Raw genomic sequence first — 22,415 nt, forward strand, 5'->3', positions numbered from 1 at the left:
ACAGGTTTAACTAATAGTTTAGCCCTTGCCAATCTCCTTTTTGTGTGAATAAACATATACCCCCTCCCCCCTTGCCAATATCCCTTGGCGAGTAATAGCTAGTGTCTATAGGCTGGAAGGGCTCGCAGTGGTGGCTAATGTCACGACTAACGCCCCAGGGAAATGTGCGTCCTAAGGGAACTGTGCCGACATATGTCTGACAGGAAAACCACAGACCGGGATTCGGACCCGGGTACCTCCCAGTCTCGACGTGACATGGCCAGCACGCTAACCATCCAGTCACGCGAGCTGGCAGAAGAAGAAGGAACATCTCGTGTCCATCGCTTTTCTGCGGAGCCCCCTCAGAACCCTGGCCAATCGCCCTGTGTGGCTTGTGGCCACTGTGCTTAGTGGTGGAAGAAGAAGAAGAATAATAGCCTAACACTCGTTCGAGGTTACTTCGCTTCTTTGTAAGTTCGCGTCGCTGCTTTCTAAATTCCCAGAAGACCTCGAACCACAGGAACGAAATGCAAGCTCCGAATAATCCAGCCCCACCACCAAAACCGCCGAGAACTGCCCCCGTTGAAGAGGAAGAGACCGTCATTTTGGACGTGAATCCCATTGTACGGTATCCCTTGCTCATCTTCAATCTTGCCTTCTGGTTTGTGGGCTTCGGTCTGGTGGCTGCCGGAGTTTACACTCTCGTCGACACCATAGAGACGGACGAAGACCACGACGTTCTGGGCACCTTGACGAAGCACAGTCTTTACGGCGTCCTTTTAGCTCGCATCGAGGTCTTGGTCATCATTGTTGGTTCCTTGCTCTTCCTTTTGGCCTTCTGCGGCTGCGTCGGAGCACTTCGGGAAAATACGTTCCTCCTGAGAACTTACTCTGCCTTTCTCACATTGCTTGTGATTCTCAATCTTCTCATTGGGCTGATGCTGGTCTTTGTTCCCGGTAAGAAATACTTTGCTGCAATTTTGAGTGAAATATAACGAATGCCGCTTGAATTTCACAGCGTCAGCGCGTCACTTGCAAACAACAAACCTCGTTTCTAAAGTTCACCAGTGCCGTTTATGTCTATGTTTATGTCTTTAAACTCGCAAGATTTCACGATCCTCTTCGCACGCCGAAGTAGGAATTACCACTACGATGGTGCGAGCACCTGTTAAACCCTTTCACAGAGACGGGAGTGCACTAAGCCCATTCCACTGCTATACCTTGTTTCCAGCTTTTATGCTGCCGTCCTGAAGGCAGTGGCGTAGCCAGCGGGCAGAGGGGGAGGGGTTCCGAGGTTCAACTCCCCCCCAAATCTACCTATGGTAGTGCATTTGGGAGAGAGAAACAAGGGTGAAATCATCCTCACCATGTAAAGTATGGTGGCTAGATGAATATTGTCAGGTGTGAGGAGCGCCCACAGCTTCCTATCCGACGAAGCGGGACTCTTGCGGAGGACGGCCACCATGCGCGCTGCTCCACGGATGTCTACTAGTTTCTGGACGCTCTGGCTGGTCCCCGGGCGGAGTTCTTTCGCCGTGACATATCAGAGGGTGGGATAGCGACGCTGTCGCGTCTTTGAAGAGCTTTATTTTACTTTATCGTCGGCTGTGCACGGTTTCTGCGGAATGGTGAACCTTTAGCAGACTTCTGACGCCCCTGTGAAGAAAAAGCGGCGTGCAAAAACGAACAGAGCGCCGACCATCCGTCGTCGTACATGAACGAATTCAACAGAGGGGCCCACGCTACTATTCAGAAACACTCTTCAAGCTTGTCTCCAAACTTGAAGATACCTTCACAATGCCGTTTTCATATCATAAAGGGCATGCAGACAGCCTACTAGAAGTATTGGCATGTGCTAGGGGCAGTGATGGGCAGTACTTGATGTATCAAGTACTCAAGTAGAACTAAGTACATTTCTGTGTACTTGTACTTTACTTTAAGTACATTTTAAACCGCGTACTTTGTACCGTACTTAAAGTACTTTTTTCGAAATACTTTCCCATCAAGTACTCAAGTACACAAACTTGGGCTCCAGACAAAAAGTCACAAAAGAGTATCAAAAATGCTCATCAAATGCCCATCACTGCTTTTAGTGGGATGCTGTACCAAGAGTCCGTCTGACATTTTACCAAAAAGGATTTTTGTGCTGTTAAAGAGCATATTTGTTGAAGCAAATTTATTGTTGAGAGGCTTGGAACGTTGAAAAGGTATCAACACTTCTATGATTATGTAAACCGAATGGAATGCACAGACATCCCATATTATAACACTGCAACCGGCAGCACAATGACTTGATCAATTGTCACTTCAGTTCTTCCAATGCAGGGTTCTACGCTTTTTTATATTGTTTCGTTCATTGGCAATTAATAATCATTTTTTATCACAGTGTGTGATTGCATTACATGATGAACACTCTGAAAGACACACATGCTTTACTTTTTACATTTTACGTTTTTTAATTGGTCACATGGATTAGATTGCTGCAGATCACAGTCGTATAAAAATCATGGCTTGCATTGTGTTTCATCCTTTATTTTCTTCGTATTCTTTTTAAACATGTTGTATTTCAAAAAGCACCATGGAATGCCCAGAAATATATAATCTTCGTTGGCCTGTACTTTTTTCCCCCTTGAAATTTCCTAGCCTGTTCTAGCAGAGGATTAGTACCGGAACGCCACACTAGGCAGGTGATCTTCGATCAGTCAGGGTATAATACATAATCACAGCCCAGATGACTCATTACCTATCTACATGTAACTGCAAATTATGTCATCTGATTAAGTCCATATTCACGGGTTAGCACCTAGGACTTTATGGCTTTAGAGCATTTGTCAAGAATGCTCGCTGAAGTTTTGCCAAACAAGCAAGACACATATACTAAACAGTGAAATGCAAAGTGATACAAATTAAATTCGCAATGCACTTGATGAATACTTGAAGTACTTTGCCTAGTACTTTGTACTTTACTTGAAGTACATTTGGAATTGGGTACTTTGTACTGTACTTGAAGTACTAATGACGCCAGGTACTTGGTACTTTAAGTATCATTTTGAGGTACTTTTCCCATCACTGACAAGGCGAAGCCTTGAGTATGTTGGCTGTCAAACCCATAGCGAATATCTCACAATGAACATTGTAAAATTCTATGCTGTGATGAGAATGCACTTCCCCGTAAAGGGCATTAACCGTCCTCGCGCAGAGCGGAGCAAAAAACAAACTTTCAAAGGAGGCGCGTCTCCATCAGTGAATAAACTTATGTGAGCATTCAGACTCGTGTACAGATGTTCTTTGTTTTCATTGTGTGCATATGTATGTACATATATCTGTCATGTATGTACATATATCTGTACATATACCTGTCGGCGCCGTTCGAGCAGATTGGGATGGATCTACTCGGGCCCTTCCCACGTTCGTCTTCCGGAAATCGTTGGATAATCGTCGCCACCGACTACCTGACACGCTATGCTGAGACTAAGGCACTTCCACAGGGCACAGCAACAGAAGTGGCGAAGTTCTTCATCGAGAACATCGTACTACGGCACGGAGCTCCGACCGCCTTAATCACCGATAGAGGAACGGCATTTACAAGCAGGCTAACACAAGAAATCCTTCGACTCAGCCACACCGCTCACCGGAGGACAACGGCGTACCATCCGCAGACGAACGGGCTCACCGAACGCCTAAACAAAACCCTTGCCGACATGATTTCGATGTACGTCGACGTCGAGCACAAGACATGGGACGAAATACTGCCTTACGTCACGTTGGCCTATAACACGGCTGTCCAGGAAACAACGGGATTCACACCGTTCCGCCTTGCACACGGCCATGACGCATCGACTATGCTGGACGCGATGCTGCCCCACGAACCCAGTGATGTGGAAAACGACGCTCTGGACTTCACACAGCGAGCAGAAGAAGCCCGCCAGCTGGCCAGACTACGGATTGGTCAACAACAACGCGTCGATGAAAGAAGATACAATTTGCGCCGACGAGACGTACGCTTCAGTCCAGGCGACTTGGTATGGGTTTGGACGCCGATTCGACGACGAGGCCTGAGCGAGAAGCTACTGAAGCGGTACTTCGGTCCCTACAAAATACTTTGACGCATTGGAGACCTGAATTACGAAGTGGTACCTGAGGGCAGCGTTCCCTCTCGACGACCCCCGATGACTGAAATAGTTCATGTCGTTCGACTCAAGCCGTACTACACAGTGGTCACAGTCTTCACAGTGGTAGCAGAGCGGTCTGAAGTCGGGAGTCCGCCAAACGTCCGTTTTGCGAAACGGCTGAGAGTGTGGCGGGACGCTCGGAGTAGGATGGACAGGCCGAGGAGGCGCCCAACGGTTTCCGTAGTACGACGGACGAGTAGGTGGCACCTGTCTCAGAGCGGCGTCGGGGTTGGCGGTTGACGATGTCTGGATTGCCTGCTGAACCTCGTCCTTGGATGATCGCACCGATAGAAGACAAAGGGTCTTGAGCCTTCTCAGGACAGAGGAGAGCTCGTACTTCTTCGCGTACCACCTCTCGTGTGAGCTGTCTGGGCGATCCGTCGTCGAGGCCAGCGGTCGTGGAGAAAGTCTCGTAGCCCTGGTGTTGTTGGTCGATGGTAGCGCGAAGGAGCAGGGTCCTCTCAATGCGGACGGCTTCGTCCAGAAAAGCGTCGGTCGTGGCGGGTGGATTCCGGGACAGGGCGCGAAAAATTTCTTCTTTTACGCCCCTCATGGGTCGCTGAACCTTCTTCTCCTCGGATGCTTTGGGGTCAGCTCGCCGGAAGAGACGCAACACATCTTCGACGAAGCCTGTAACGCTTTCGTTTGGCAACTGGATCCGTATCCCTGGTAGCACACTATGTTGCCGAAACGTTGCCCCAGTGTTTTCTTCAAACGTTGCATAGACGTCGCTAATGCCCTCTTCAGGCCACGTTCTAGCAACGTTGCTAGAAAATGTTATATAACATTGCGGCAACATGACAACTGCAACATTCCACATAAGGGCAACGTTATGACAACATTTAGGTAATATTGGCAAGAGGTTGGCGGAGGTATTTGTGCGCTATTATTTCTCACTTTTCTTTTTTCTTTTTTGCGTCGGATCAGAGATGCATACTGACTGCAAGCACTTGCACGCCACTGTTAGCCGACTTGAGCTCTGCAAATCTCCGCTTCACTTATACTCGAGTGGGGCTAGGGGAGACCGCTTGGGTATCCCTGTAGGTATCCTGTTTGGATATAGAGATACTGTCATCAAGCAGTAGGCTCTATTTGCGAACAGGATGAGGCGTATACTAAAATGCGAAGTATTGGGGGCATGCTCATTAAGTGTAGCAGTGCGTACAACGTTTGCAACGGTGACCAGGATGCGTTCTTGTAGTTAGCCCTTGCATCTGCAAGAGTCAAGTGCACTCAACAACATTTTTGACATCCCTCCCTGTCATGTACTGTGTTTTTAATTCAAGCTTTCGTCTCTAATGTAATTACCTACTGTTTGGAGCTGTAAAACCGGTAGGTTTCCTCTGTGGGTAAGAGTGTTACGCAGTGTTATGTTGCTGGAAAGTCAATAAACAACATTCAGGAAACGTAGAGCCGCAATATTTCTCCAACGTTGCTCTGCAATGTTGCATGTTGCATGAACATTGGTGAACGTCAAGTAACGTTGGTCCACTTCTGACAATGCTGCAGGAACGTTCGGCCGCAACGTTGCTCAAATGTTGACCTTCCATGTTGCATGAACATTGCTGAATGTCAAGTAACGTTGGTCCACTTTTCATAATGTTGCAGGAACGTTGCGAAATGTTGATAAACGTTGCCCCACATTGGACAACATTCGCAACATTGCTGCAACGTCGAGGCCACAATATGTGCTACTAGGGATCTGGAGCAGATGTTCAGCGCGTTCAGCTCGTTGTTGAAAAGCGAACGCCTCGCGGAGTTTGCTTTTGAAGACGTCCCAGGACGTGAGCGAAGTCTCCCGGTTCTCAAACCATGTCTTCGCGGTGCCTTCCAGGGAGAAATAGACGTTGACGAGCTTCTGGTCGTCACTCCAGTTGTTGAACTTGGCGATCCGCTCGTAGTGGTCGACCCAATCGTCCACGTCGTCGTAATACTCCCCGCTGAACGTCTTCGGCGACCGTGCAGGGGCTATGGGCGTGGCAACAGGTTGCACCACTTGGGTACTGGTCTCCGCAGTCATCATCTTCTTGCGTTTAGGGGGTTCTAATGGACCGAATTCTGCAGGCAGACCAAGCTGTCTTCTTCTTTGTCGCAGTTGGTCTTCCAGGCCATTGGACAAGGGATACCCTGCATCTCCACCAGAAATGTCACGAACCGAAATGGGTCGGCGAGTCGTCGAATAAACAGCGAACGGTTTATTAGACTACTTGGTAGCAAAACACAAGAGTGATAGCTCTCTGAACACAACTGAGTCCAAAGAATGAATGCTCCAGCTTGGAGCGCACAAGCATTTAAGCGTCGCGCCGAAAAGTCTAGAAACAGCACGTGCGTTTGCCAGAGAGCAGGCGATGTGTCTGGAAGCTTCTTGCTGCTTCTTCAGCATGCGCCGGGATGAGATGTACCGTTTCGTGCCTGCCCTGGAAGTTTCGCGATGATGATTCGTGGCAATATCATGATGAGGGGACGAAACAGGTTGTTGCTATTGCTCTGTATAATAAATATTGTTTTGACATTGCGGGGTTGAAATTTGGAGATGATCGTGTCTTCATTGACTGATAGGAAACTTTATACATCGAGGAACAAAAAGAAAGATTAACCGGCCTCGTTGCTGTGAATGAACAAAGAAAAGTAACCTGATAAAAGAAAGAGATACAAAAGTTGAAAAGGAGGATTGCCATCAGCTTTGTGACGTCCAAGCTACGCATGGGACATACAAAGCTGAATACCTGTTCCTTTGCGTGCTTGAATAAGCGGTCTTCAATGTGTTTTAAGCTATTACCATTACGGTTTTGTTTTTCATTGATATTTACCCCCCCACCGTTCCATTCCTCCGCAAAACTTCTCGGCCACATGGGCGAAAACGGCCCGTTCAGCAGACGCGCTTCGGGAGCGTTCGGGAGAATCTTCGCATACATCCGTGTTGGCGCGCCACCTGACGGCGTCTTCCGCGAACGGGCCGCCTCGGCTGCGCCGCCCCTCACACCAGACAATATTCATCTAGCCACCATCCCCGTCCCCGTAGAACGCCCCCCCCCCCCCCCAAAAAAAAAAAAAATCTCTGGCTAAGTCACTGCCTGCCTGAACACGGCCGCTTGTGCACTTGCGCGCGCGTGTGGACGAGGGGGAGAAGAGACAGGCACCTTACTCTCTTTATGTCCGTGATGCATTCACGGGGTGTCGCGGCTAGCGACATGGTAGGCCGTTACAATACTTTTGGATGAAAAGTTTTACTGTATACACCATTTCTCCCCTCGTCGCTAAAGCTGAGGACACAGAATGAAATCAATGAGTCATGTTTGCACACAGTTGAGAACCTTGGCGATGAAACTCCCCAACCATCATCCTCAAATGAAGTTGTTGTTGTTAGTTGAGAACTTTTATATTAGCAAAGAACGAGAAAGTCCTCCTTGCACCTGTATGTGTGTAGCATACATAAATGAACCCCGCACAGCGTAATTTTCTTCTTCCAGGAGCTTTAAAGCGAATTTTCAGTCAGGTGTTCTCGGAGAACATGATCATCTACTACAGAGAAACGCAAGATTTTCAGCAGCTTGTGGATTCTGTTCAGAAAACGTTGGAATGCTGTGGGATGACGGATAAGAGCTTTCGGGACTGGAACCTCAACATGTGAGTTAAAAATCTTATCCTCTGCCTTTCCTCACATTATCGGGAAAGTTCACATAACAGACATCTTTTGAGGAAGTCACATTTATTGCGACGTTTGAAAGCCGACCGTGTTGTTACGTGCCTCCTTCCAGAATGTCCCATTATATAGTCCTGTTGGCGTGAATAAAAACTGTCGACTTAAAGGGACCATGAAAGGATATTTGACAAGCATAAAAGCATTCGTCCTGTGAAATATGAAGTTGAAAATCGTTCAAATAGGGAAAATATTTGATATTAACCCCGGCCGTGAACGGCGACTGCTACGACCCGCCTACGAGGCGAACTTCCCGTGACGTCAATCACAGGGGATGCTGCTGATTCGCGGACGGTCTTTTGCGAGCGAGATCATATCTAATCGTTGACACAATATCTTATCAGGTAATGTAGCCGTTGATTGTCAGCATGGCTACCGGAGCACGTTTTCCTTTGTTTCTCCTCTGCGGAGCTGCTGCTTCGTCAGAAAATGTCTCTGTCGGTGGCCTTTTCGGAGCTGCTGCGTACGGAACGGACGCTGTGTGCGTCGCATAATCTCTTACTCCATCGCTGACAGTTTGCGTTTCGCCATATTTCTACTGATTTCGACGGCAGATATACGACGTCGTGGTTGTCCAAACCGAAGCCATGCACCCACGTGGTCCCGCGGGGTGTGTGCTCCCGGTCGTCCACAATCGGCTGAGAGGACTGGACATTGATGACGTAAGCCCGCTCCAAAGGGATGTATCCGGTGGCCACGCCCCGCTATTTTTGCGTGGTAACTGCGCCCCCGGTGCACTGAATCAGTGGCGGATCCAAGGGGGGGGGGCGATCGTCCCCCCAAAACGTCATGTTTATACATTGGATTTCCCTCTCTCCCCTCCCCCACTACGAGCTTCGACAAAGGAACCGCCCCCCCCCCCCAAAACCGAGGGTCTAGATCCGCCAATGCACTGAATACGGTTAAAAGTCGATGTCTGTATGATAGTAGGGCTCATGAGAACCGTTTTCTGCAAAGTACCCGGAATTCGCGAAAATCATTTCATGGTCCCTTTAATTCATATCCGCGGCCTAGATAACATAAATTTCGTAAGCAACGAATGAAAGCTTCCAAAATTAGATAGTATAGTTACAACTATAGGTGCGGCCACTTTACCTCACCTGTGGTGCAGCGTGCATAATCCAGGATTCCATCGTTGGTGGCGGTGATACTGCACTTTCTTCGGACGGCATAAGTTAATTCTTCGTTATGTAGCATTTGTAAGGAAGGAAGAAAGCTATACAAGCACACTACAACAGCGACACGTCATACATATACTCCGTAGACAACAAGAATTAAAACTTCATTTAACTTTCTTTTTAGGTACTTTAAGTGCAACATACAGAACCCGAGTCACGAACGTTGCTCGGTTCCTTACTCGTGCTGCCGTCAGAACAAGACAACTACTGTTAGTATATTCTGCGGGAAAGGCGTGCTCAATATGTCCGACTACGAAGCCTGGTACCGCATCAACATCGGCAACTGTCCCGACGCTGCCAACCGATACGTCAAGCAGCATGTCCTGGTGGTCGCCGGAGGATGCCTCGTTGCCGTTATCGTCCTCAGCTTCGTCGACATGATCACACGCTCACTTATCGATGAAATCAAAGTCATTCGGCACATCTACATGAAAGTAGAGACTGCTGAAGCGGGAATGAACGCTTAGTGCGATATTCGAGGCTGGAATTCGCCCGTTCCTTCCAATTGTTTACACTTTACATCGAAGCAAACCTACATTTGAAAATACTGTATCGCGATGCAAATACACACGTGTATCCGAAGATTTTGACCAATACCTAGCCCCGAATGAATATCAGGTTCGTTTAAGGGTATCGGTATCAGACCGGTAGACGGTACGTAGAACGGTACGTAGACGAACGGATGAACGGTAGACGGTAAAGTGCATGGAACGGGGCACTCTAGCAGTTGATCAGGCTGGGGTCTCGCGTTTCGGAGCTGCCATGTGAAGGTCAGGTTACAGGGTGAGAAACGGACGGGTGGAAGAAGGAAAAGGGGAGGAGTATGTGGTAGACTTTAACTCCGCTGTCTGAAAATGCAATGGGTCCGATCCCAGCACTTTGCAGTCTTTGGCATCACGTGTTTTCCATACTTGGGTCGCGGGACTCATCGTGCCGGGGTCGCGAAACGGCTTGGGAAGGGGCAACAAATGATGTCCTTAGACCATGCTCTGCCCACTATTCTGCGTCAAAAAGGCTCGTCTTTGCAGACTACCCGGGGTCTAATAATCAAGCTCATTGCAGTGAATATATGAACTGTCATTCCTCCTGCCATATGCATTTTTATTTTATTTGTGTCAATTTTGTGTATGACTGATCATGCACTGATCAAAATCGAAAAGCTTATGGCATCACGAAAATCAGGGGTCGGGATGCGATATGTTTTGATGTGTCGCAAGGTAAGTAGTAGGAGGGGGTGCCGAGGCTACAGGGGGTCCACTCAGCAACCTGGACCTCTGACCCCTGCCCTGAGCCCTGCGCGTATTTTTCCCCGCGCGGCGCGTGTGCAGAGGGTTGTCCGCGCGCTTATAACATGCAGAGACATGCAAAGAAGGGTCATACACAAAAAGTACTAGTGAAAATATATTTATTAATGCCAATTGTGATGCCAATCAGGTGGAGAAAAACCTAGCCGAAAAACCTTCACCACCTGTAACAGGGGCGGCGCTCGGGTGGAGGGCTGCTGTGGTGGGCGGAGCGTGACTGGAGGGCTGCGTGCGCGCTTACCCTTCAGCCTGGGCCAACTTCTTTCGTTATTTTTCAGTCTGTGCCGACTTCAATCGTAATTTTTTTTTCAGCTACAACAGGGGTGCAGTAGGCTGTTTACATGCAAAGGATAGCCATACATAAAAGTACAAGTGAAAATATATTAAAGTCATCAGGAATTATGTTATGACTCTGTGTGAAGGAGAAAAACTTAGCCAAAAAATCTGATGCAATAGCATTCAAGGGGTATCACAATTTTTTATTAGTGATAATCACGCAAGTTTTCAATTAAGTAGGAGGAGTAGCACATTTTAATCAAAGATTTTTTTAATCAATACGATTACAATCAAAATTAAAATTATAAAAAGTCTAACATGACCACCTTAGCGGAGTTCTAATTACAAAGTTCTGACAGATGTACGTAACTTCATGCACAACTGCTAATATTCCATTATGACACATTTAATCAAAGAAGATTTTTTAATCAATATGATTACAATCAAAATTAAAAGTTTTATTATAAAGTAGTATTATACGTGACCACCATAGTGGAGCTTTAATTACAAGTGCCGATAGTTAATTGTGGACAGCAGAGAACCTGGAAGACCACGGGACATGAACACAATAGGAAATAAAATCTATAACACTACAAAGAAGATATTCTTAATCAAAACAACATACTTATCTATCATTTTAAATATCATAAAATCATCCTCGTGACTAAATCTAGTCGAACCCAATACAATTTTCATTCTAAGAGACACTACAAACCTTACTTTGTTTTATCAACACAGAAAATATATTAAAAAATGAACTTCACCGCATAGCACGCTCCTAGCCAACAACAAGCTCTAATAATATCTGCCCTGATTTGTTGAAGACGGGAGGCGTACACATGTTTTGTGACAGTTATGAACATTTTCGAGCGCAACAGGGAATCTAAGTTGATTATTCCAACATTACACAATTAACCAATTTCTTATTAAGTGAACAGCATAGACGTAAGCAAATAACGAGAAACAAAACGATCAACAGCTAATAGAGAGCCAAAACCCATCACGTTAACAAGAGGTACACAAAGGATTAATAATTGAAAAACAATCTATCAAAAAGCAGAAACATGCACGCACTTAACACTGAATAGCAGAGAAACACTCTAAACGGCACGTCTGCCAACGTGTAAACAACAGACACATGCAGGAAAATAATTGAAAAATAATCTATCAAAACGATAAACATGCACGGATGAATAGCAGAAAAACACTTTGATGCACATGATGAATTTAATACAGCACAGAGCTAACGCTGAATAGCAGAGAAACACTCTAAACGGTGCATCTGCCAACGTGTAAACAACAGACAAGAAAATATTATTGAAACAAGATCAACAGCTAATAGAGAGCCAAAATCCAATACGTAAACAAGAGGTGCACAAAGGATAAATAGTTGAAGAACAATCTACCAAAACGAGAAACATGCACGCACTTAACACTGAATAGCAGAGAAACACTCTAAACAGCGCATCTGTCAACGTGTAAACAACAGAAACATGCAGGAAAATATTTGAAAAACATTCTATCAAAACGATAAACATGCACGGATGAATAGCAGAGAAAGGACGTTCTGATAGCTGTATGTAATTAACTGTGAACAGCAGAGACCCTGGAAGACCACGGGACACAAACACAAGAGGAAATAAAATCTACAAACAAGAGAGGAGAATAATCTATCATTTTAAATATCATAAAATCATCCTCGTGACTTAATCTAATCGAACCCAATACAGTTTTCACTACAAACCTTACTTTGTTTTATCAACACAGAAAATATATTTAAAAAAAATGAACTTCACCGCATAGCACGCTCCTAGCCAACAAACAGAACTAATGATATCTGCCCTGATTTGTTGAAGACGGAAGGCGTACACCTGTTTTGTGACAGTTATGAACATTTCGAGCGCAATAGGGAATCTAAGTTACGCAACGTTACACAATTAACCAATTTCTTATTAAGTGAACAGCATAGACGTAAGGAAATAACGAGAAACAAAACGATCAACAGCTAATAGAGAGCCAAACCTGCGCACCATCCAACACATAGAGAAATAATAGCTAATCAATCTATCAAAAGGAGAAATATTACATTATAGCACAGACTTAACGAGGAACACTCTAAGCGGCGACACGTAAACAACAACAGAGGAAAATAATCTATCATTGAACCATCATAAAATCGAACAATATACAATTTTCATTCTAACAAACACTACGAACCTTGATGGAGGTATCCAAGACATAAAAACTATGCACTGTTTTCATCTCGGTTTTCACTCTTTTCCTCACAGCCGGGAGACTGTATGCTTTATCCCATGGTTTATCACTCAAAGGGTTGGGGGCTATATTCCTTCGTCGAGCAAACAGGACGTTCTAGAGGTCAGATAAGATAGTTCAAAAGCGATATGTGCAGCGCAAATAGATGTCGATATTACTCGTTGGGATCGCTATCTTTTCGCATCCTTTCCTTGAAACGGAAATCTTTCGTCAAAGTGTTTGACAAATCGACTAAGTTTGTACAGATCCGATATTGTTATTGAACATGTAGAGAAAGTCCAAATTATTATTAAATGGTAGCAACAATGCTCAATCAAAAACGAGAAACAAATTTAATTACATCAATTTTTGTAATATCTTGCAACAGAATGTTCTAATGAACCACACAGAAAAATCAAATGTGAAACACAACTCAGAAATATGAGGCATTCCCAACTCAGAGATTATTTTTACTTATCTCAATCGAGTGAACAATTGAAACAAATACGACACAATTAATACATCATGCATAATAATGTCCAATTCATAGAATATCAGTCGAACCTGAAACAAAAGAATAATTAATTCAGACAAATAATTTCTAAGCAAGCAGCGTGAATACACCATAGAATCTGTACAGAAACTTGTCATTTTCAATGAATAAACATGATCAACTAGTGGATTCAAGCGATAAAGTGTGATGAAACCCGACGACCCCCAACTCCAACAGCAAGTTACGGAGGGACGGGCTCTAGTATGGCCCTGTACATAGAATCATTGAAAGCGCACATTTTTTCTTACTCATCACATCTTTTTGTAAATCAATTTCCATAATTCTCATGGCATGTGGATATTAATAACATTCTAAAGAAATTTAATCGATAAAATGATCATACATATGCTTTTAATTAAGTGTAGACGCGCACTTGAAAACAGAAGAGACAATTGTTCTACATTGAAAAGATGGACAGATTTTGTACTCGATACCATAAGTCATGGGAGGACATGATAAAACACTGCTTCGAAAAGGAAGAGCCGCGAAACGATTCCATTATCGCTGCATTTCGATACGTCCTAGACATGGCCGTATTCGGAGATATGGTACAAACTACAGAACTGAAGATGCAAGAATTTATATGCCGAATCTACAATATTTATAAAAATATCTGCACATCAACGTCGGAAGGGCCACTGTGATTGATGGCGGAGTTTTTGAGATCTGCGAACGAAGAATTGAAATACGCTAGACCAGATGTAATTGTAATCATTGCAATGGGCATTGCGTTCATCAAGAAAGCAGTCAGATCAAATCATCATATACAAGCGGTCTATATCGCACGGTTCATTACAGATTTGTTGAAATTACACATATCCGAGATGGAAAGTACATAAAATCTTATCATGGTGATATGTTCCACTACCACGGCAACGCAATTATTTTATTCTACCAGTCAGTGATGTCGAATGAACAGAAGTTCATTATTGTCGTGCAAGGTCTGATGTATATCATCACTTATTGAAACTCAACAAACATATCAATTGCGGTGGACCACCAGACGATTTTCATCTAATACTCTCTTGTACGCCATTCAAGAATCTTCATACAAAGAAAGGAAACATCAATAAGAGACTGTGCAAGTTCATCGCGACAAAGTGCAAGTTGTTGAAGCAATACAAACACGGCGACAACATATCACCCGCGTTAATGAACGCTGGATTCAAGCGCCCAATAATCAGAATAAACTACTTGATGTCTTCGGAATTCATGAATCAAGACAACAAACGAAAACTTCAGAGTTTGGAATAGAATTGTAATTTATCGGAATAAACAAGCATATAATTGAAATAATAATTGTATTCTTTGTCATCATTGTAATGTATTCTACACATCGCAACGAAAACAGCTTATGATTAGATTGAAGATTGCTAAGGAGACGAATATTCCACACTGTGTGTAAACATTCTCATATGGAATGAGACCTGACCATCAAATAGGTTTTACCCGACTACACTCTGTACAACATCCGAAGGAAAAAATTGTACAAGGATCGGTCATTGAAATTTAGAGGCATGATACATCAGTCTATGATTACAAAAAAGGATCACTAATCTCTTGTGAAAACTTATCATATTTCATGAATATAAATTCCACAGTGCATGTATATTTCTCAATCAGTTGCACTAGCCCAGACGTAGTAAAAGAAGAAGAAAAGGCGTCTTTGACAAGCAACCCGATTGGAGTGCGCAATAAATAAATAAATATTTTCGTCAACACAGTTGCCCGCTTGTATCTCGAACTGTAAACTCGAAGAAAGGGTCACCCGCGTCGACGAACCCGTTTCCGGAAAAAGCAACACGCTCGCGTGCGGTACCGCGTTAACGCGTCGGGCGCAGAATCGCGTTCGGTTTCGATACGGCATTGGGGAAACGCGGCCCGGCGTGTTGCAGTAACGTCTTCGAGGACGCGGGTGACCCTTTCTTCGAGTTTTAAGTAAATTTCGTTCGGAAAATATTCGTAACTTTTAATATCCACGACATAAAGAATTCGCGTTATGTTATAGTGTATATAGAAAATATCAATCCATTCGATTAAATTCTCTGTCATCGTGAAAGCGTGCTCGCCAAAGTGAGCTAAAGCTTGCGTATTGTGAAATTACACATTCTACAACACTGATCATAAATCGCAACACCTGTTCAAATTTTAATTAAACTCTACTGATGTGTGGTAGTCACCACTTCTCCTGAATGTGAATCGATAAATTTTAGCATTTAAGCCACAATCAAATATCTTGTATAGTATGTGTGAGTACATGCACAACTTTTTAATCTATATCTTTAAAAAAATGCAAGAAATAGCGTGCAGTTTTGACTTCGAAAATTTAAAGAATAAAATTATCTTTAGTGTGGAATTTGCGTTTTACAACGTTATGAGCTAAAGACTTATAAAATTAAAGTATGGCCTTTCCATTTGTAGTGCCCGGATTCTATGACACTAAAATAATGTGATAGTTTTTCTGCATGGCTATGGGAAATCTGGAGTATATTTTGTGAATTGGATCTACGTTTATGTGTGACCTGCGCTGATCTGCTTATTATAATTAATATAACATATCTTCCATTGTGTTTATGCATAACGCTCATCTTCATTGTATACTGGTTAATCATTTCTGATGGCGGTTGTGTGTGATCCGTTTTCTCCCAAAATCTGATTGCCACTTGGGAAGATTACGTGATTAGAAATGTAGACTTCGCCTGCACATCATGCTTATAAAATCCTCCATTTGCATCGTGGCATTTGATAATAGATTCGCTTTTCACGAAGGCTTTGTATTATCTCGCAGGCACTGAACCCGAATGCGATTGTAAAAGTTGTCGCGAACGCTTTGACTTATCCCGCCGCAATCAGTTATCTTGTCTTATTTCCCGTTTTGCCCTATCTTGGACGGCTCATTTTTCCTATCCAGTCATACAAGCGGGCAACTGTGTTGACGAAAATATTTATTTATTTATTGCGCACTCCAATCGGGTTGCTTGTCAAAGACGCCTTTTCTTCTTCTTTTACTACGTCTGGGCTAGTGCAACTGATTGAGAAATATACATGCACTGTGGAATTTATATTCATGAAATATGATAAGTTTTCACAAGAGATTAGTGATCCTTTTTTGTAATCATAGACTGATGTATCATGCCTCTAAATTTCAATGACCGATCCTTGTACAATTTTTTCCTTCGGATGTTGTACAGAGTGTAGTCGGGTAAAACCTATTTGATGGTCAGGTCTCATTCCATATGAGAATGTTTACACACAGTGTGGAATATTCGTCTCCTTAGCAATCTTCAATCTAATCATAAGCTGTTTTCGTTGCGATGTGTAGAATACATTACAATGATGACAAAGAATACAATTATTATTTCAATTATATGCTTGTTTATTCCGATAAATTACAATTCTATTCCAAACTCTGAAGTTTTCGTTTGTTGTCTTGATTCATGAATTCCGAAGACATCAAGTAGTTTATTCTGATTATTGGGCGCTTGAATCCAGCGTTCATTAACGCGGGTGATATGTTGTCGCCGTGTTTGTATTGCTTCAACAACTTGCACTTTGTCGCGATGAACTTGCACAGTCTCTTATTGATGTTTCCTTTCTTTGTATGAAGATTCTTGAATGGCGTACAAGAGAGTATTAGATGAAAATCGTCTGGTGGTCCACCGCAATTGATATGTTTGTTGAGTTTCAATAAGTGATGATACATCAGACCTTGCACGACAATATTGAACTTCTGTTCATTCGACATCATTGACTGGTAGAATAAAATAAATGTGTAGAGGCTCTAGGGTGGAATAGATCATGTGATAAGATTTTTTATGTACTTTCCATTTCAACCGTTAGGTGTAATTTCAACAAATCCGTAATGAATCGTACGATATAGACTGCTTGTATATGATAAGTTGAGCTGATTGCTTTCTTGATTAATGCAATGCCCATTGCAATGATTACAATTACGTTTGGTCTAGTGTATTTCAATTCTTCGTTATCAAACCTCAAAAACTCCACCATCAATCCAGTGGTCCTTCCGATGTTGACGTGCAAATATTTTTATAACTATTGTAGATTCGGCATACAAGGTCTCGCATCTTGAATTCCATAATTTGCGCCATATCTCCGAATACGACCATGTCTAGGACGTATCGAAATGCAGCGATAATTGAATCGTTTCGAGGCTCCTCCTTTTCGAAGCAGCTTTTTATCAGGTCCTCCCATGATGAACTATATGATGAACAATAATGAACTTCTGTTCATTGAACATCACTGACTGGTAGAATAAAATAATTGCGTTGCCGTGGTAGTGGAACATATCACATAATAAGATTTTATGTACTTTCCATCTCGGATATGTGTAATTTCAACAAATCCGTAATGAACCGTGCGATATAGACCGCTTGTATATGATAATTTGATCTGACTGCTTTCTTGATGAATGCAATGCCCATTGCAATGATTACAATTACATCTGGTCTAGCGTATTTCAATTCTTCGTTCGCAGATCTCAAAAAACTCCGCCATCAATCACAGTGGCCCTTCCGACGTTGATGTGCAGATATTTTTATAAGTATTGTAGATTCGGCATATAAATTCTTGCATCTTCAGTTCTGTAGTTTGTACCATATCTCCGAATACGGCCATGTCTAGGACGTATTGAAATGCAGCGATAATGGAATCGTTTCGCGGCTCTTCCTTTTCGAAGCAGTGTTTTATCATGTCCTCCCATGACTTATGGTATCGAGTACAAAATCTGTCCATCTTTTCAATGTAGAACAATTGTCTCTTCTGTTTTCAAGTGCGCGTCTACACTTAATTAAAAGCATATGTATGATCATTTTATCGATTAAATTTCTTTAGAATGTTATTAATATCCACATGCCATGAGAATTATGGAAATTGATTTACAAAAAGATGTGATGAGTAAGAAAAAATGTGCGCTTTCAATGATTCTATGTACAGGGCCATACTAGAGCCCGTCCCTCCGTAACTTGCTGTTGGAGTTGGGGGTCGTCGGGTTTCATCACACTTTATCGCTTGAATCCACTATAGTTGATCATGTTTATTCATTGAAAATGGCAAGTTTCTGTACAGATTCTATGGTGTATTCACGCTGCTTGCTTAGAAATAATTTGTCTGAATTAATTATTCTTTTGTCTCAAGTTCGACTGATATTCTATGAATTGGACATTATGTATGCATGATGTATTAATTGTGTCGTATTTGTTTCAATTGTTCACTCGATTGAGATAAGTAAAAATAATCTCTGAGTTGGGGATGCCTCATATTTCTGAGTTGTGTTTCACATTTGATTTTTCTGTGTGGTTCATTAGAACTTTCTGTTGCAAGATATTACAAAAATTGATGTAATTAAATTTGTTTCTCGTTTTTGATTGAGCATTGTTGCTACCATTTAATAATAATTTGGACTTTCTCTACATGTTCAATAACAATATCGGATCTGTACAAACTTAGTCGATTTGTCAAACACTTTGACGAAAGATTTCCGTTTCAAGGAAAGGATGCGAAAAGATAGCGATCCCAACGAGTAATATCGACATCTATTTGCGCTGCACATATCGCCTTTGAACTATCTTATCTGACCTCTAGAACGTCCTGTTTGCTGGACGAAGGAATATAGCCCCCAACCCTTTGAGTGATAAAGCATGTGAAAGAGCATACAGTCTCACGGCTGTGAGGAAAAGAGTGCATAGTTTCTATGTCTTGGATACCTCCATCACGGTTCGTAGTGTTTGTTAGAATGAAAATTGTATATTGTTCGATTTTATGATGGTTCAATGATAGATTATTTTCCTCTGTTGTTGTTTACGTGTCGCCGCTTAGAGTATTCCTCGTTAAGTCTGTGCTATAATGTAATATTTCTCCTTTTGATAGATTGATTAGCTATTATTTCTCTATGTGTTGGATGGTGCGCAGGTTTGGCTCTCTATTAGCTGTTGATCGTTTTCTTTCTCGTTATTTCCTTACGTCTATGCTGTTCACTTAACAAGAAATTGGTTAATTGTGTAACGTAGGAATAATCAACTTAGATTCCCTATTGCGCTCGAAATGTTCATAACTGTCACAAAACAGGTGTACGCCTTCCCTCTTCAACAAATCAGGGCAGATATCATTAGTTCTGTTTGTTGGCTAGGAGCGTGCTATGCGGTGAAGTTCATTTTTTTTTAATATATATTTTCTGTGTTGATAAAACAAAGTAAGGTTTGTATTGAAAATTGTATTGGGTTCGATTAGATTAAGTCACGATGATGATTTTATGATATTTAAAATGATAGATTATTCTCCTCTGTTGTTTTGATTAAGAATAACTTCTTTGTAGTGTTATAGATTTGATTTCCTCTTGTGTTCGTGTCCCGTGGTCTTCCAGGGTCTCTGCTGTTCACAGTTAATTACATACAGCTGTTTTACAACAGTTGTACATACAGTTAATTACAGTGCTTATCGTTTTGATAGAATGTTTTTCAAATATTTTCCTGCATGTGTCTGTTGTTTACACGTTGGCAGATGCACCGTTTAGAGTGTTTCTCTGCTATTCAGCGTTAGCTCTGTGCTGTATTAAATTCATCATGTGCATCAAAGTGTATTTCTGCTATTCATCCGTGCATGTTTATCGTTTTGATAGATTATTTTTCAATTATTTTCCTGCATGTGTCTGTTGTTTACACGTTGGCAGATGTGCCGTTTAGAGTGTTTCTCTGCTATTCAGCGTTAGCTCTGTGCTGTATTAAATTCATCATGTGCATCAAAGTGTATTTCTGCTATTCATCCGTGCATGTTTATCGTTTTGATAGATTATTTTTCAATTATTTTCCTGCATGTGTCTGTTGTTTACACGTTGGCAGATGTGCCGTTTAGAGTGTTTCTCTGCTATTCAGTGTTAGCTCTGTGCTGTATTAAATTCATCATGTGCATCAAAGTGTATTTCTGCTATTCATCCGTGCATGTTTATCGTTTTGATAGATTATTTTTCAATTATTTTCCTGCATGTGTCTGTTGTTTACACGTTGGCAGATGTGCCGTTTAGAGTGTTTCTCTGCTATTCAGCGTTAGCTCTGTGCTGTATTAAATTCATCATGTGCATCAAAGTGTATTTCTGCTATTCATCCGTGCATGTTTATCGTTTTGATAGATTATTTTTCAATTATTTTCCTGCATGTGTCTGTTGTTTACACGTTGGCAGATGCACCGTTTAGAGTGTTTCTCTGCTATTCAGCGTTAGCTCTGTGCTGTATTAAATTCATCATGTGCATCAAAGTGTATTTCTGCTATTCATCCGTGCATGTTTATCGTTTTGATAGATTATTTTTCAATTATTTTCCTGCATGTGTCTGTTGTTTACACGTTGGCAGATGTGCCGTTTAGAGTGTTTCTCTGCTATTCAGTGTTAGCTCTGTGCTGTATTAAATTCATCATGTGCATCAAAGTGTATTTCTGCTATTCATCCGTGCATGTTTATCGTTTTGATAGATTATTTTTCAATTATTTTCCTGCATGTGTCTGTTGTTTACACGTTGGCAGATGCACCGTTTAGAGTGTTTCTCTGCTATTCAGCGTTAGCTCTGTGCTGTATTAAATTCATCATGTGCATCAAAGTGTATTTCTGCTATTCATCCGTGCACGTTTATCGTTTTGATAGATTATTTTTCAATTATTTTCCTGCATGTGTCTGTTGTTTACACGTTGGCAGATGCACCGTTTAGAGTGTTTCTCTGCTATTCAGCGTTAGCTCTGTGCTGTATTAAATTCATCATGTGCATCAAAGTGTATTTCTGCTATTCATCCGTGCATGTTTATCGTTTTGATAGATTATTTTTCAATTATTTTCCTGCATGTGTCTGTTGTTTACACGTTGGCAGATGTGCCGTTTAGAGTGTTTCTCTGCTATTCAGTGTTAGCTCTGTGCTGTATTAAATTCATCATGTGCATCAAAGTGTATTTCTGCTATTCATCCGTGCATGTTTATCGTTTTGATAGATTATTTTTCAATTATTTTCCTGCATGTGTCTGTTGTTTACACGTTGGCAGATGCACCGTTTAGAGTGTTTCTCTGCTATTCAGCGTTAGCTCTGTGCTGTATTAAATTCATCATGTGCATCAAAGTGTATTTCTGCTATTCATCCGTGCATGTTTATCGTTTTGATAGATTATTTTTCAATTATTTTCCTGCATGTGTCTGTTGTTTACACGTTGGCAGATGCACCGTTTAGAGTGTTTCTCTGCTATTCAGTGTTAGCTCTGTGCTGTATTAAATTCATCATGTGCATCAAAGTGTATTTCTGCTATTCATCCGTGCATGTTTATCGTTTTGATAGATTATTTTTCAATTATTTTCCTGCATGTGTCTGTTGTTTACACGTTGGCAGATGTGCCGTTTAGAGTGTTTCTCTGCTATTCAGCGTTAGCTCTGTGCTGTATTAAATTCATCATGTGCATCAAAGTGTATTTCTGCTATTCATCCGTGCACGTTTATCGTTTTGATAGATTATTTTTCAATTATTTTCCTGCATGTGTCTGTTGTTTACACGTTGGCAGATGCACCGTTTAGAGTGTTTCTCTGCTATTCAGCGTTAGCTCTGTGCTGTATTAAATTCATCATGTGCATCAAAGTGTATTTCTGCTATTCATCCGTGCATGTTTATCGTTTTGATAGATTATTTTTCAATTATTTTCCTGCATGTGTCTGTTGTTTACACGTTGGCAGATGTGCCGTTTAGAGTGTTTCTCTGCTATTCAGTGTTAAGTGCGTGCATGTTTCTCCCTTTTGATAGATTGTTTTTCAATTATTAATCCTTTGTGTACCTCTTGTTTACGTGATGGGTTTTGGTTCTCTATTAGCTGTTGATCGTTTTGTTTCTCGTTATTTGCTTACGTCTATGCTGTTCACTTAATAAGAAATTGGTTAATTGTGTAATGTTGGAATAATCAACTTAGATTCCCTGTTGCGCTCGAAAATGTTCATAACTGTCACAAAACAGGTGTACGCTTCAA

The 22,415-nt window shown here is 42.0% G+C and overlaps 1 protein-coding gene across 1 annotated transcript; it reads left to right on the plus strand.

The window, feature by feature from the left end:
- The first annotated feature begins 277 nt into the window (after positions 1-277).
- Positions 278-9,625, plus strand: LOC135394495 (tetraspanin-33-like). The gene is made up of 3 exons (XM_064625256.1): positions 278-936; positions 7,622-7,778; positions 9,154-9,625. Exons 1-3 carry the CDS (start codon positions 507-509, stop codon positions 9,494-9,496), a joined length of 930 nt encoding a protein of 309 aa, XP_064481326.1. The 5' UTR covers positions 278-506; the 3' UTR covers positions 9,497-9,625.
- The last annotated feature ends 12,790 nt before the right edge of the window (positions 9,626-22,415 follow it).

Source organism: Ornithodoros turicata, chromosome 5, assembly GCF_037126465.1.
Source record: "Ornithodoros turicata isolate Travis chromosome 5, ASM3712646v1, whole genome shotgun sequence".
Classification (NCBI taxonomy): domain Eukaryota; kingdom Metazoa; phylum Arthropoda; class Arachnida; order Ixodida; family Argasidae; genus Ornithodoros; species Ornithodoros turicata.